This window comes from Lissotriton vulgaris, chromosome 11 (assembly GCF_964263255.1).
Source record: "Lissotriton vulgaris chromosome 11, aLisVul1.2, whole genome shotgun sequence".
In the NCBI taxonomy this organism is placed as follows: domain Eukaryota; kingdom Metazoa; phylum Chordata; class Amphibia; order Caudata; family Salamandridae; genus Lissotriton; species Lissotriton vulgaris.
Window position 1 is genome coordinate 1,107,061,563 of NC_141699.1, and position 14,663 is coordinate 1,107,076,225.

The 14,663-nt window shown below is 42.0% G+C and overlaps 1 protein-coding gene across 1 annotated transcript in view; it reads left to right on the top strand.

The window, feature by feature from the left end:
• The window catches only part of LOC147684248 (putative cation-transporting ATPase 13A4), a 387,249-nt gene that overhangs the window by 303,636 nt on the left and 68,950 nt on the right, over positions 1 to 14,663 (top strand). The window contains exon 23 of the mRNA XM_086944648.1: positions 14,350 to 14,392. Coding sequence (XP_086800774.1) covers positions 14,350 to 14,392 — 43 coding nt within the window. The remainder of the gene's footprint in view (positions 1 to 14,349; positions 14,393 to 14,663) is intronic.

Consider the following 14,663-nt stretch of genomic DNA (forward strand, 5'->3'; position numbering starts at 1 on the left):
TTCCTGTATTGCCACTTATTAAATCTAACAGGAGGTTCTCATCTTCTATATTCCAAGTTTGGCTTCCCCACCAGGCCGACAATTGATAAAACTTAAATCTCGTAAGAGTGCCCCCGGTTAAACTCGCTAAGACTTCCCAATTTAATGCTTTCGAAGCATCACAAAGGTCCCCCCATTTTGAGAGACCGGCTCTCCTCAATGGAAGAGCTAATTGATCCATCAAACAGTCCGGGTGCCGGGGGAGTCCCAAATTGGGGCTTGTGAGTGATAATAGTGAATACCTAACATCTTACGGATCTGTAACCAATTATCTAGGGCTGCCTTCAGAAGCTTCAGTTGAACCTTTTTAAAAAACTTTTGGTCTCCAAACTTAAACAAAAAGTTTTCTGCACTATGTGGGAGGTCTAGTAGCATAGCCTAAAAGAGTATACCATGGGAAGTAAAATCCTGCTTATTGGCTAAAAGTCTAAAGTTTTTGAATTGGAAGGCATAGCAATAAAGAAGTAAATCTGGGAGTACCAAACCACCAAGTTTTAATCCTCTCCTCAACTTCTTCCAAGCTATCCTGGGAGATTTTGTCGCCCAAATGAAAGAGCCTATCCTACCTTGCAAGTTAAGAATATCTCTTTTATTAAATACTAAGGGGATGGAGTTAAAGAGAAACGTTACCTTTGGCAAGATTATCATTTTAATTAAATTCACTCTGCCATAGATGTTTAGAGGCAGGGTGTTCCATCTAGACAGGAGTTTTTTAACCTCTTTTATTACAACTCCCCAGCTGGTCTTGGGAGTATCTTCCAATTTTTGAGTAAGTTGAATACCCAAATATCTAATCTTGGATTTAGCTTCTGGGATAGGGACAGGATTATTCCAGCACATAATATCAGTTTTGTCTCTGTTGATACTATACCCAGATACTGTACCAAAGTCCTCCGCTAGTTTAAATAATCTTGGTATTGCTTCTAGCGGGTTTGAAGTATAAAGAAGAAGATCATCTGCGTATAGAGCTGTCTTAATTGTTAAATCTCCTATTTTAAATGGTTTAATTACTGGATCCTGTCTTAGGGAACAAACAAAAGGCTCAATATATATATCGAACAATAGTGGAGACAAGGGGCATCCTTGCCTTGTCCCTCTGCAAATGTTCAACCAGTCGGACAAACCACCGTTTACCAAGATCTTAGCTCTCGGGCCCATATATAAGGTTTCAACTCCTTTAACAAAGATCTCTGGGAAGCCGAATTTCTCCATCACTTTCCATAGAAAAAGCCAGTTCACTTGGTCGAACGCTTTGGCTGCGTCTATTGCAACAATGGCGAACGGCTTCTTCTTCTCTATTGCAAAGTCTATAGCACCAATTACTTGGAAGGTAAGTTCATTTAATTGGCGGCCAGGAATAAATCCCCTCTGGTCTGAATGGATGATAGATTTTATGACTTTAGCGAGTCTGGTTGCCAGGATACCGGAATATATTTTTAAATCAGAATTTAAGAGTGAGATGGGACGATAGGACTCTATTTTTTCGGGATCTTTATTTGGTTTCGCTATTAAGGAAATTGTGGCATCTAGCCAAGAAGACGGTATTCGTTCTCCCTGAATGAATATTTTATTAAATAGTTTCTGTAGTGGGTCTAAAATTTCTTCAACACTGTCCTTGTAGACCTCTATCGGGAGTCCGTCGGGTCCGGAAGCCTTATTTCTTGCCATCTTCTTCAATTGGGACCTAATCTCTCCCTCTGATATCTCCTTTGCCAACAAAGCTATATCTATATCATTCAGCTGTGGCAGGTCTCTTAAAATCCACAAAGTGTGAAGTTCTCCTGTAGGTCGATTAATTTTTTCTAAGTAAAGTTCTTCATAAAAGGATCTGGCTTCCCTTTTAATCTCTGCATCTTCTGTTAGGAAAACACCGGTCCCACTTTGTATCAGGGATTTAATATTGTTTCTGCTTCTCTCCGTCCTAGCCTTCCATGCTAGCAAAGACCCACATTTCTCTCCATATTCAAAGTTGCGTAACTTACTCACTTCCCATTTGTCTTTAAGTATTTTTTCAGTTCTTGTTCTGAAGTTTATTTGTAGATCTAATAATTCCTTTTCCAGTCTTGGTACATTGGCTCTGTCATCCAAAGTAGCGGAATGAAGTTGCTGTTCTTTTATTTTAATCAAGCTGAGCTCTTTAATATCCTTTTCTTTATTAAGTTTCCTGTTTAAAGACATTTGGGAGCCGTATATTCCTCTTATATAAGACTTAAATGCATCCCATATAATGTAATCCGGAGCGGTATTATTATTAAACTTGAAAAATTCTATTGACTTTTCCTTAATTTTGTTCTTAAACTCTTCATTTAGTAAAATGGTCCCATCCAGTGTCCACCTATATTCTTGAATGTTATTTTGGAAATTAATGTTTAATTCAACCGCTGAGTGGTCTGACAGACCTATCGGAATGTAAGAAATAGAAGAAGTGTTTGCTAAGAAAGATTGGTCCAGTAGAAAAAAATCTATTCTTGAAAACTGGTGGTACTTTTTGCTGTAAAAGGAATATTCTCTTTGGGAGCCATGTTTAACTCTCCACGCATCGCGCATTATATAATCTTTCATAATGTTTTTCAAGACTGAAAGGGATTTTTTTGGACAATTATATTTAGCTTTCTAGGTGCGATCTAGTTCGCGATCTAATAGTAAATTAAAGTCACCTCCTAATATAATAGGAATTGTGTGCTGTAGCATATATTTTTCTAGCTTTTGTAGAAAACAGGCATTGTCTTCATTCGGGCCATAATAAACCCCGCATAGAAACTTGACAATACCTATTGAAACTACAGCAGCCAAGCATCTTCCTGACTGGTCTGTAGTCCAGTCATGAACTCTAACCCCTTTATTAGCGCTAAGTACTATTGCTACTCCTCTCGTGGCACCCGTTTGTTTTGAGCACAAGATATCCTGAACCCATTTGTACCTAATAAATATTTTCCTACATTCCTCTGCCTCCAGATGGGTTTCCTGTAAAAGGAGTATAGAAGCTCCAGTGTTTTTCAGGAAATGACAGATATTTTGTTGTTTCTTACGGCTCCCCAAACCATTCAAGTTCCAGGAAAGGATTTTATTACATCTAGACTGAATCATCATGTGACATTACTACCCTTCCGTATATGGCCATTAAAGAGCATAGTGACCTATAGTAACATTTGAGTTTAGAAAAATAAAGATTTATGGCAAATGAGGACTTTTTTATCTGTTTTTTTCCCTCTCCCCTGTGAACCCTCCCCTCCCTCCCTCCGAGGAACCCTACCCTCCTGATTGGCGAAATTACGCCCTAGGAGGCCCTGTACCTCTTACGCCCCGCCTGTACATAGAAGAGTATTGGTCTCTCTTTTTTTTTTTCTTTATTTTTTTTTTTTTTTCCTTGCTATTTATCTTTTTTTCCCACCTTTCCCCCCTTCCCCTCTCCCTCTCTTGAACACCCCACCTCTTCTTTTTTTATTTTTTAAAACCCATTTCCCACACCATCACCCTTTCTTCTCTCTTTTTTTTTCTAATCATTCTTAACTAGAATTAATTTAAGTAGTGATACAATAGTGATACAGTTATTCTGTCTGCACTTTCATCCTAGCTAATACTGTGTTAGCTTCCTCAGGAAAATGGCACATAAACATTTTATTATTCCACATTATTTTAAGGAGAGCTGGGAATTTCATTTGCACTTGTGCCCCCATTGAGCGCAGTTCTGGCATTCTGGAGCCAAGCTCCCATTGTCTTTGAACAGTTTTTCCACCTATATCCGACCTTATTTGATAAGGATTGGCTCGAAAGTGTAGAGAGGTGCGTGACAAACATCTAGTGAGGATCAATTCTTTAACACTATAAGTTTGAAAGTACACCAGAATCTTCCTGGGCGCCTTACGGTCAGGGTGCAACCTAAACGTGTCTCTGTGAACTCGCTGGATCTCAGCTTCCAGATTAATATCAGGACGATCCTTCAAGATATCCTCTCGAAACAGTCTACATACAAATCCCTTTATATCCTCTACTTCAACCCCTTCAGGAATTTTGAGGATCCTCAAGTTGTTGCGTCTGCTTTGGGTTTCCAACCTTTCCAGGTCCATTGTTAAAGTACGATTCTTGGCTTTTAGGGCTTCTATGTCTTTAGAGTTACCTTTAGAGGTCTCTGAAAGGGCCGTCACTTTGCCTTCCAGGACACAGGTTCTAGCACTAATGCCTTCAATTTTGGCTTCCAGAAGGTCGAATCTATCATGTAAACCCCTCTGGTTTTTTTCAGAAATCTCAAATTTACCCAATAAATCTTCTCTCAACGTATGCAGTAGGGAGCCCAGTCTATCGTCTTCTGCTCCATACCTTCCAGCTGCCTCATCTGGGTGTGCAGTTAGGCCATATTTTCCCAAGCCAGCATTAGGTGGAGGCAGGGGTGGAGAGCTAATTAAGGGAAATTCTACTATGTCGGTAGCTGCAAAATCTCCCGGAGGAGGGGGGACCGTTTGTATCGTTCGCTCACTGTTTGGTAGAATATCTATATCTAACTCAGGGTTTTGACTGGAAAGTTGCTGTAAAGTTGCCCCTGATACTTCTCCAGAATGAGTTAAATCCAAAACAGCATACGTATTGCTCAAGGGAAAGGTAGATAGGAGAGGGGGGTCTGGTGTTATATTAGACTTAGTAGTCTTATCTATTGTAGACTTCTCAATCCCATGTAAACTTATGCCCACTCCCCCTGTCTCTTTGTTGTTTTCTGTGTTACTCTCCTTAGAGTTCAAAGCTTGCTCCATAATTTTGAAGTAACTTTTTAGCGAAGGGGTCCCTCTGGGTACTTGTGTTTGTTTTAACCCTTTGGACTTCCCTCTTTTTGCTCCCCCTTTCCTGTTTTGCTTGTAGGGCGAAATAGGTACCGGACCACTACTCTCTCTATCAGCTAAATCAGTAGGATTGAGAACTCCCTTCTTCTTAAGCTCTTGCTTAGAACGTAGCTGATAGCTAGGGTTAATTCTGCAGAGTAACTAATTGAGGAAGCCCCCTCTGTCGTTTCCCCTCTCTTAGTAGCTTCTATTGAGGTAATATTGTCAATTTGGGGGTCAATTATGCTTCTATCTGCCTCCATACAATCACCCAATACACTGCTACTGAAGACTGCTGAAAGAGGGTCCTGACACGCTAAAGTGCTTGCTCGATACCAGAAGGCTAATCTTGAGCGCAGCCATATATTGCAGCAGCTTACCCGAAGTCTAGAGATTTCTGTGCCCTTCTCTACTCGTGAGCCGCCACTGCTTTTTCCCTGCTTCTGCAAATCGCTGCTTTCCTTGCACGAAATCCGGTACAGCTGCCCGGTGTCCTGCTCAGCTGCGTACCTTCGCTCTCGCTCTCGCATCCCGCCCAGGTCTCCGCGCAGGTTCTAGTGCCTCCGTATTCCCTCAGACTCGAATCTCGGAAAAGAGAAGAGCGGGGGAAAACTCAGCAGAAATCATTCAAAAGTCGGCTAGTAGATAACCAACCATCTCACCATTTGTTTAAAAACAGCAATCCGCGTTTATGAGGCATTGAGACCGGCATAACACTCGTCTCGGTGCGTTTGGGTTCAGAGCCTCGCAGCAGCCGCTAGCCTGCCGCCGCCATGTTCCTAGATTAAAAGTGATCGGGCATGCAAGTTGGATGCACCCCACAAGCACTCTGTTAAATCTCTCGACTAAACCATTTCTCCTGGGATGGTAAACAGGGGTTTTAGTATGTTTGACATCCCTATTGGAAAAAAAATTCAAAATCCACAGAAACAAATTGAGGACCATTTTCAGTGACAATGTCAGGAGGACAGCCTTCCCATCCTTTACAAAAGAAACTTCTGGCCACTTTCAAACATAGTAAAACCAAAGGAAATGATGGACGGAGCGTTGACAATACAAGCACTCACCCTCAGTCAACTGATCTGGGTTTAATCCATCACCGTTCTTTAGCCCACTCTGCCACTCCAGTTCAGACATGGCCATATGCAAATCAGTCTGACCCTGTGCCTCATGGGAACAGTCCAGCCCGAGCTGCCAAGCCATGCCTTCCCTGGACCCAAAACAATCTACCGAGGTCCGGTTTCTGGCATTACAGCCGTCTTCAGCCCGGCTTGCTTCAATCCAGTGGCAAAGTGAGCAAGGGACTCACATCTGAGCATACCCTGCCAACTTATGGCGAACAAAGAAAAACCAAAGGAAATGATGGAAGGTGCCTTGACAATACAAGCACTCACCCCCAGTCAACTGATCTCGGTGTAATCCATCACCGTTCTTTAGCCTACTCTGCCACCCCAGTTCAGACATGGCCATATGCAAATCAGTCTGACCCTGTGCCTCATGAGAACAGTCCAGCCCGAACTGCCAAGCCATGCCTTCCCTGGACCGGAAACAAGCTACTGAGGATCGGATTCTGGCATTTCAGCCGTCTTCAGCCCGGCTTGCTTGAATCCAGTGGCAAAGTGAGCAAGGGACTCACGTCTGAGCATACCCTGCCAACTTATGTCGAACAAAGAAAAACCAAAGGAAATGATGGACGGAGCGTTGACATTACAAGCACTCACCCCCAGTCAACTGATCTGGGTTTAATCCATCACCGTTCTTTGGCCCACTCTGCCACCCCAGTTCAGACATGGCTATATGCAAATCAGTCTGGCCCTGTGCCTCATGGGAACAGTCCAGCCCGAACTGCCAAGCCATGCCTTCCCTGGACCGGAAACAAGCTACCGAGGACCGGTTTCTTGCATTACATCCGTCTTCAGCCTAGCTTGCTTGAATCCAGTAGCAAAGTGAGCAAGGGACTCACGTCTGAGCATACCCTGCCAACTTATGGCGAACAAAGAAAAACCATAGGAAATAATTGACAGAGCGTTGACAATACAAGCACTCACCCCCAGCCAACTGATCTGGGTTTAATCCATCACCGTTCTTTAGCCCACTCTGCCTCCCCTTTGCCACCCCACTTCATACATGGCCATATGCAAATCAGTCTGACCCTGTGCCTCATGGGAACAGTCCAGCCCGTCCATCACCACCCCCTTTTGTACCACTTTGAAACATAGTCAACCATAACTATGGCAAATTTATCACTGACATTAAGATTCTCAAATGGCCCACAAATATCTATGGCATTTATTTTTCCCACGGAGCGTTAGAAAATGGTAAAGGGTCTATAATAGTTTCTTGGGAAAAATGGGATTTGTCACTGACAGCACAAGCAATGCAATGGTGCACATACCTCTCAATCTGAGTGTCCATGCCTGGCCACCAGAAATCCACTCTGATGCGCCTTTTCATGGCTGACATGCCGCCATGCCCTTCTTGCATGAGGCATAAAAGTCTTTCCCTCAGCTTAGTAGGTACCACCAAATGACAACCTCTCCTTACAATGCCATCCACAACAGCAAACTCATACCAAATGACTTTAAAAGACTGAAGACTCTCATGTAGCTCCCACCCTTGATTATGACTAAGGGCCTCAATGAGCCTATTTATGGTGTTGTGCACAATAATAGCCAATTTCCACTCTTCTTCAGTAATGGCATTACAGACATCATTCACCGCCGCCACCATCCACTCATCATCTTCTTCCTTCCGCAGCAACTCCAATGGTAACCTTGACAAGCAATCGGTGTTGACATTTTTAACACCAGGCACGTATTTCACCTCAAAAGTGTACTCTTGCAGACGATAAAGCCACTTGCCAATCCTGGGTGTAGCTTTACTAGCACCTCTCATGGAGAACAGATCCACAAAGAGTTTGTGATCAGTGCATAACTGAAACTTTGCGCCCCATACAAAGATCCAAAAATGCTGTATGCCCCACCAACATGGTAGGGCCTCTTTCTCCACAGTAGAGTACGTATGTTCAGCAAACGCTACCCCCCTTTCTTTGCCATCACACACTTTCACAAGTACGACACTAAGACCATGATTACTTGCATTAGTAGAAATTATGGTCTCATCTTCCGGGTGGAAGGGTTTTAAAGTGACAGAATTGGCACTACATTTCTCTACATCATCAAATATTAGTTGACAATCTTCCGTCCACACAAATTCCGCTCCCTTTTTCATAAGTTTCCTTAATTCTTGTACTTTGTCAGTGAAATGATCTACAACCTTGGAGTAGTACTCCACAAGACCAAGAAATGACATAAGCTGATCTTTGTCGGTCTGAGCAGGTGCCTTCCCAATGGCCTCCAATAAGATGGTTTGGGTTTAATACCATCACTAGTAAGAGTGTGACCTAAGTATTCTCCCTCACTCAAACCAAACTTGCATTTCTCAAGACCAATGGTGAGACCAGCGTTTAACAATCTCTTCAAAACTTTCTCCAATATTCAATCATGTTGAATACTATGACACCCAGCCACCAAAACATTGTCTTGAAATACTAAAACATTTTTTAAATCAGCCGGCACATCCTGTATAAATCTTTGAAAGTCAGCGGATGCAGAAGCAAGTCCGAATGGCATTCCGACCAACTGAAATGCTCATTCTGGGGTGATAAAAGAAGTAAGATGTTTGGACTCTTATGTAACAATTTGGTGGTAAGCACTGGATAAATCCAGCGTAGTAAAACACGCACCAACTTCCACACTAGTCAACATTTCATTGATTCGAGGAAGGGGATGGCAATCAATCCAGATGTTATCATTCAAATCCCTTGGGTTAATGCACATCCTAATCTTGCCATAGGGTTTCTTGGCCTAAACCATGAGACTTAACCATTCAGTCACATCAATGGGCTCAATCACCCCCTCTGAACAAAACCTCTTCAATTCTTCTTTCAACTTTAGTCTTAAAACTAAAGGGACATGTCTCACTTTGTGCACTTTAGGTCCAGCATTTTCTTTTAAGACAATACGATGTCTAAACTTTAAAAAACTTTTTAAAACTAGGGCACTTTTAAATAAATCGGGGAATTGGTTGACTAACTATTGGTGACAGAAGATGACATAGATAAAACTTTCTCTGGATGATTGGGATTCAAAATAATGTTCAATGCTTGTTGTTCTTTCCGTACAAGTAAAGATTTTCCCTTTTCCGCAATATACAATTTGGATACAGTTTTACTGTCTTGAAAAAACATTTTGGTCATTAAATAACCTCAAACAGGCAGTTTTTTCCCACAATACCCTTCAGGAGTGACATCAGTGCCACATAATCCCTCCAAACCAAAACCCAAACTTTTCCATGTGAACTTATCAATGATGATGAATGGAGCACAAGAATCTTCACAGACCTGTACCTGCTTCCCCTTGATCTTGATGATGCATTTGGGGGGGGATAACTATCCTTGTTCCCCTCAGAATCACAAACTTGGGTACCATCACAATTCCTACAATTACAAACTTGGACTGAATCAATCATCAAAAATTCCATCACCTCCTCTTCTCTTTCACAAGGAATGTCATCCTCCCTTACCATATTTATCGATTTTTTTTGTAACCAGAATAGCCACTGCCGTTGCATACTCTAGCAAAATGCCCCATTTTCTTGCACTTGTAACATCTACTTTTTGCTGCAGGACAAAGATTGCCATCTGCAGTGTGCCTAGAACTACCACATCGGAAACAGGATTTAGATTTATATTTCACAATATTCTGCTTTCTTTCGTTTATTTTAATTTCACCATCTTTTTTAACAGCCTTTCTGATAGTATTTATTCTGTGGACAGCATCATCTTGGGTATCTTTTTTAGGAGTGTTATCACTTAACTATTTCACATACCTAGATATATTTTCCGTTCTTCTAGCTAAATCAATAGTTATCTCCAATGTGGGATCTTTCATGCCTAACAACCTTTCTTGTATCTTGACATTAAACATCCTATTGATCATTTGATCCCTTCATCCTTTAGGTCCTTAAATTTACAAGTGACTGCTAAGCTCCTCAAATTAGCTACATACTTTTCAATCGACTCCCCCTGTAGTTAGGCACATGAGAAGAATGTATGCCTTTTAACAACAACACTGACTTTTTTCCAAAGTTCTCTACTAAAGCTTTCCAAGCAACATCATAAATATCAACACCGCTATCACCATTACCACCCTCACCATTAGCACTACCTTCTTCATTTAAGCCATCCTCTTCCATTAACAGCAGGTAAGGTTTTTAGTACTTTCCTTCCCTTCAAACCTAAACAATGTTTGAAAATGGCAAATTTTCTCTTTGCCAAATACACATCACCTCCAATAGCTTCAATGTAAGATTCAAAAGTTTCTTTTGAATTTTCCCAAGTCATGCAAGACTCTGCAAAAATAATTGGATTTGCAGTTATCAACTGTGTTGTCATGGTGTTCAGAGATGACCGAATAAGTTATTATGATATGTTATGTTATTGGTGGTTTTGTAGCCCGCTCAATTACTCAGGAGTATCCTGGCGCGTAAGAGACAGGTAGGCAACAGAAGAGTAAGAGTAGCTAGTCCGTCATTTTAAAGAGGTGGGTTTTGAGTGCTTTTTTGAAAAGGTTGAAATTCTGAGTGGCGCGTAGCATCGGAGGAAGGGTGTTCCAGGCGACAGCCGCCTTTCCAGCGATGGAGTGCCCGCCAAGGCGTGTGCGTTTGAAGCGGGGAACAACCATCAGGTGTTGGGAGGCTGACCTTAGTGGACGGTTGGGTGAGTACCTGGAAAAACGTTTCCTCAGATACAAAGGTCCCTGATCATGGATAGCTCTATGGACGAAAGTAAGGGATTTGAACAGAACCTGTCAACGCTGGACTTCAGCGAAATTTTAAAAAGAAGTCTGGCAGCTGCGTTCTGTATGATCTGAAGGCGTTTGGTTAGGTAAGCCGGAATGCCAATAAAGAAAGCATTCGCGTAATCGAGGCGGGAGAGAACGAGTGCCCTTGCCACTGTTTCTTTGGCCATCCTCGGAAGTAATGGAAAAAATCTCCGGCAAGCTTTGAGAGTACCGTAGCAGCCGCAAGTGAGTTTTTTAATGTGCTCATCGAATTTTAAGTTTTCCCCGAACCATACCCCCAGGTTTTTTGCAGGTTTGCCATCAGAACTAGGGGGTGGTACAGCAGACGGCCACAGGGATTCTCTAAAGTTGGAAGGGAACTGCCCGTAGAGTTCAAATGCAAAAATACCAGTTGCAAAATCCGCCCGTTTGCGACTGGTTTTTGGTTTGATGCATGATGCCCTATGCATCTAAAATTAGTGGAAAAACAGACTATGTACAATTTCATGCCAAGTATTCACTGTCCTCCATTCCCATTATTTGCAAACCTGTGCTGTGCAGTTTGTGACTGCTGCAAAATTGAAAATGATATGCAAGGGTGCAGTCATGTAATGATCTTAAAGTTAAGAGTGGAGCCTAATTTTGTTTGACACAGTAGAGTTCCGTCTATGTACAAAAATTGCTAGATGTCCGCTGTCTTCTTTTTCAATGATTGTGGGTTTGCACTTTTGCAGTATAGGGTAGGGCAGCCGCAAGACTTGGGTCTGAAATCAGAATTGTGGGTTCGTTGTTGTCTGTAACAGTTTGCTGACAAGTTGCAAAAACGTTGCTGTCCTGCATGGTACCTGTAGCGACTGGCTGTTTAGTAACACTATTTCGGCGGGTCGGCATGATTGTATCTGAAGGGAACTGAGGGCTGGAATTAAAAAGTGCTGTCTCCATGTATTGACGGCTGGGCAGATGCACAAGAAATGTAAGACTGACTCTTCCGCATGTCCGCAGAGACGACACAGACTGGTCGGCCACGTTTGTCTCCCTGTTAAGATTTGAACTTTTGAGCAAAAGGCTCCAAGTTGAATCAAGAGCAGTAAGTGCTGTATTGGTGGGGATATGGGATGTGCAAGATACAGCCGCTGCGACCGGGCCCCATACGAGGTTAAAACCATCCATCCATGTTTCTTCTATGGGAGCATTGCTTTGTCCAGTAGCCAAGCATTGTGTTTCGCAGCAGCATTTACCATTCCTTTGAACACTGAGAAGCTGTTGTTTGTACCCCATACTTCATGCATATTTATGGTGGTTAAAGCGTGCTCAAGTGTGGTAGGCCAGTCTTTCCTGCTTTTGGGCTGGTTCTTTATATCCGTCCAGCAGAGACCTAACAAGGATTCTTCTTGGGCTGCTCTCACCTTCCAGCACAGTTTAAGTTTTGCTGCGGACCTTACCGGAAGTTGGTTAAGTGATCCAAATTCTAAGGAATCCCAAAAATTTGTTTAAAGAGACAAGATTATTTCAAGTTAAAAAAAATTGCATCTTTGCCTTTAAATAGTTCGGAGCCATAGGTAAATTTAGGTACAATTCTGAAAAGTAGACTAAATAAAAATAGGAAAAGAGACAAGCAAAAAAGTGCACACACAAAAGTAAGGACAGATAAGGAAATTGTGTCCAAGTTCTATCGAGGTAGGCAGCCCCAAGTTTAACTCCTTACGTGGCTTTCATTTTAAGGTCTCATCTACAGGCAACATTTCAAAATCAGCAAACAGGTAACATGTGCAGATCGCTCATGGTTTTCACAAAGAAACTAATCACTGAAATAAAAAATAATGTATAAAATAGGAACAGGTGAAAACGCTTTAATCTGTAATTTTTTTCCCTGATGGCCAATTTACAACGGTGATACACTCTTATGTCGGTGGGGCCCTTCGGATCACAGGAATATGATTTCTTTCTGTTTTATTTATTTAATTTCTTCACATTTTGGGGCATATTTACAAGGAGTTGACATCACTAGAATGTCACTTTTTTCGCCGTCAGCTTGAAAATAATGTCCATATTCACGCAGCGTGAAAGGGGCGTGCAATGGGTGTTGCAATAGGCGTTCTACCACAACACTCAATGTTTTTCGATGCAGCCCCATATTTACAAGGTATGGGGCAGAGCTAAAATATCGCCAGTGAGTATCTGGTTTTAAGCAGGCGATACGAGGAGAAATGTTTAATTTCTCCCCGTCTTCTGCAGCACACATAGAAACAGCAAATCACCTGTACAGATTGTTTATGGGCTGGAAGGTGTCCCTTCCTGCACAAAAATAATTATCCCTGCAAAATGGTAGACTGCTTCTTTAGCGCCAGCACTAGGTTAAATGCAAGGGTGCACAGCATTCTTGTAAATATGGTGCATCCCTGCATTTTGAAACTGATGGAGCATGGCGTTACTAATTTTGACGTAACACCACGCTTCACCAGTTTCTAATAAATATGCAGCTTTGTGTTTTAAGGGATTTAGATACCACATTAACATTTACAAAGATCTTTGGCCGATAAAAATGTTAAAAAATCACTCAATAGCAGTTTAATATACAAAAGGCATATGCTGCCAACCCTTGCAAATGATATCAAATGAAAATGATCTACTGTAACTCACTGGTGCTTACAAAGGAGACCATTTCAAAGAACTAGAAATGACCAGTTGACGGAGGAGAGGTAATTACCCAAAATATGTTGGAGGAATGAACGTACTAATGTATAGACTGTGAGGCAAAATTGATATGAAAATACAGATCTGCACAGAATAATTTAGCATCCAAATACATTTTTTATTCAACATTAACTCATACATCAAAGTGGCCCTGCATTGAGTAAGGCAGTTTCAGTTGGTAACAGAAGACGTTCAAATTTAGATGCCAACTTTCTTGAATTCTGCTACTGGGCTGTGGCGTAACAAAGCTCTGCAGCCCCCCAGGCTAGGGGGCCCGAACACCAGGAGGCCCCCTTCGGGACTGTGCACGGGCAGTGGGCTCCTGGCCCAGGACCTCTGACTGGGTTTGGGGGCTGGGAGACTCCATGTACTTTGCAGGGGTTTCCCTTCAAGTTCTCTTACTCCACTTTTGCTGGGCTGCTCCATTTCAGCCTCATCCAGGAAAATACAGTTCTCTCAGATTACATTATGAGACTGATTATCATCCACAACTTGTGTCATTTTCAGTTTAGCTGCAGAATTTTGTGCATTTTACAAGCTCATGAAAAGATAAAAAATTTATAAGAGATATATACTACAGCCTTCCAAATGGGGTCTCTGAGGTTACAGGGGGAAGGCCTGCTGGTGTACTGTTTAAAAGAGATGAACCACATTTAGATAGATATGCATATGCCCCATTGCAGGTGTTAAAGCATGATTATTTTCCAAATGTCAGGTGTACTAAGGGCTGACACAGATACTTGTGAGGTCTCCTTGACTTTGTATTATCCTTTTGATAGAGTAGAGTTACAAAGATCATGGTTGCTTGCCCCAGCCTATCAGTGAGCAGCATGTTGTGTGGACAATTAGGAGCATGGGAATGAGAGTGAACTAAAATGATTTGTTGTTCACAATGAGTGTTTTGGTAAAACAAATCAAGAGTTGAACTTCAGCCTTTACTTGCTCTATCTTTTGTTTTCCAGTTACTATGTGGGAATGTGTGGAGATGGTGCGAACGACTGTGGGGTGAGTATAAGAAGCACTGCACCTTGCCATGCTCCCAAGTGACAAGTGAAGTTTACTGGTGAGGCTGCAGTGGGAGAAGCATCTGGGTCATTGAAATAGTCCCTTTGCTATTATTCAGGAATACATTTTTTATTAACTTGTGAGTGTTTAACACTGATTCCACCTCAGAACCATCTCCAATTAGGCTGCAAATCCTTCTTGCCCTTCATTGGTTGAGGCCACTACTCTATAAAGTCTTTGTGTGGCTACAAATGGTGTCAGGATAAGCACA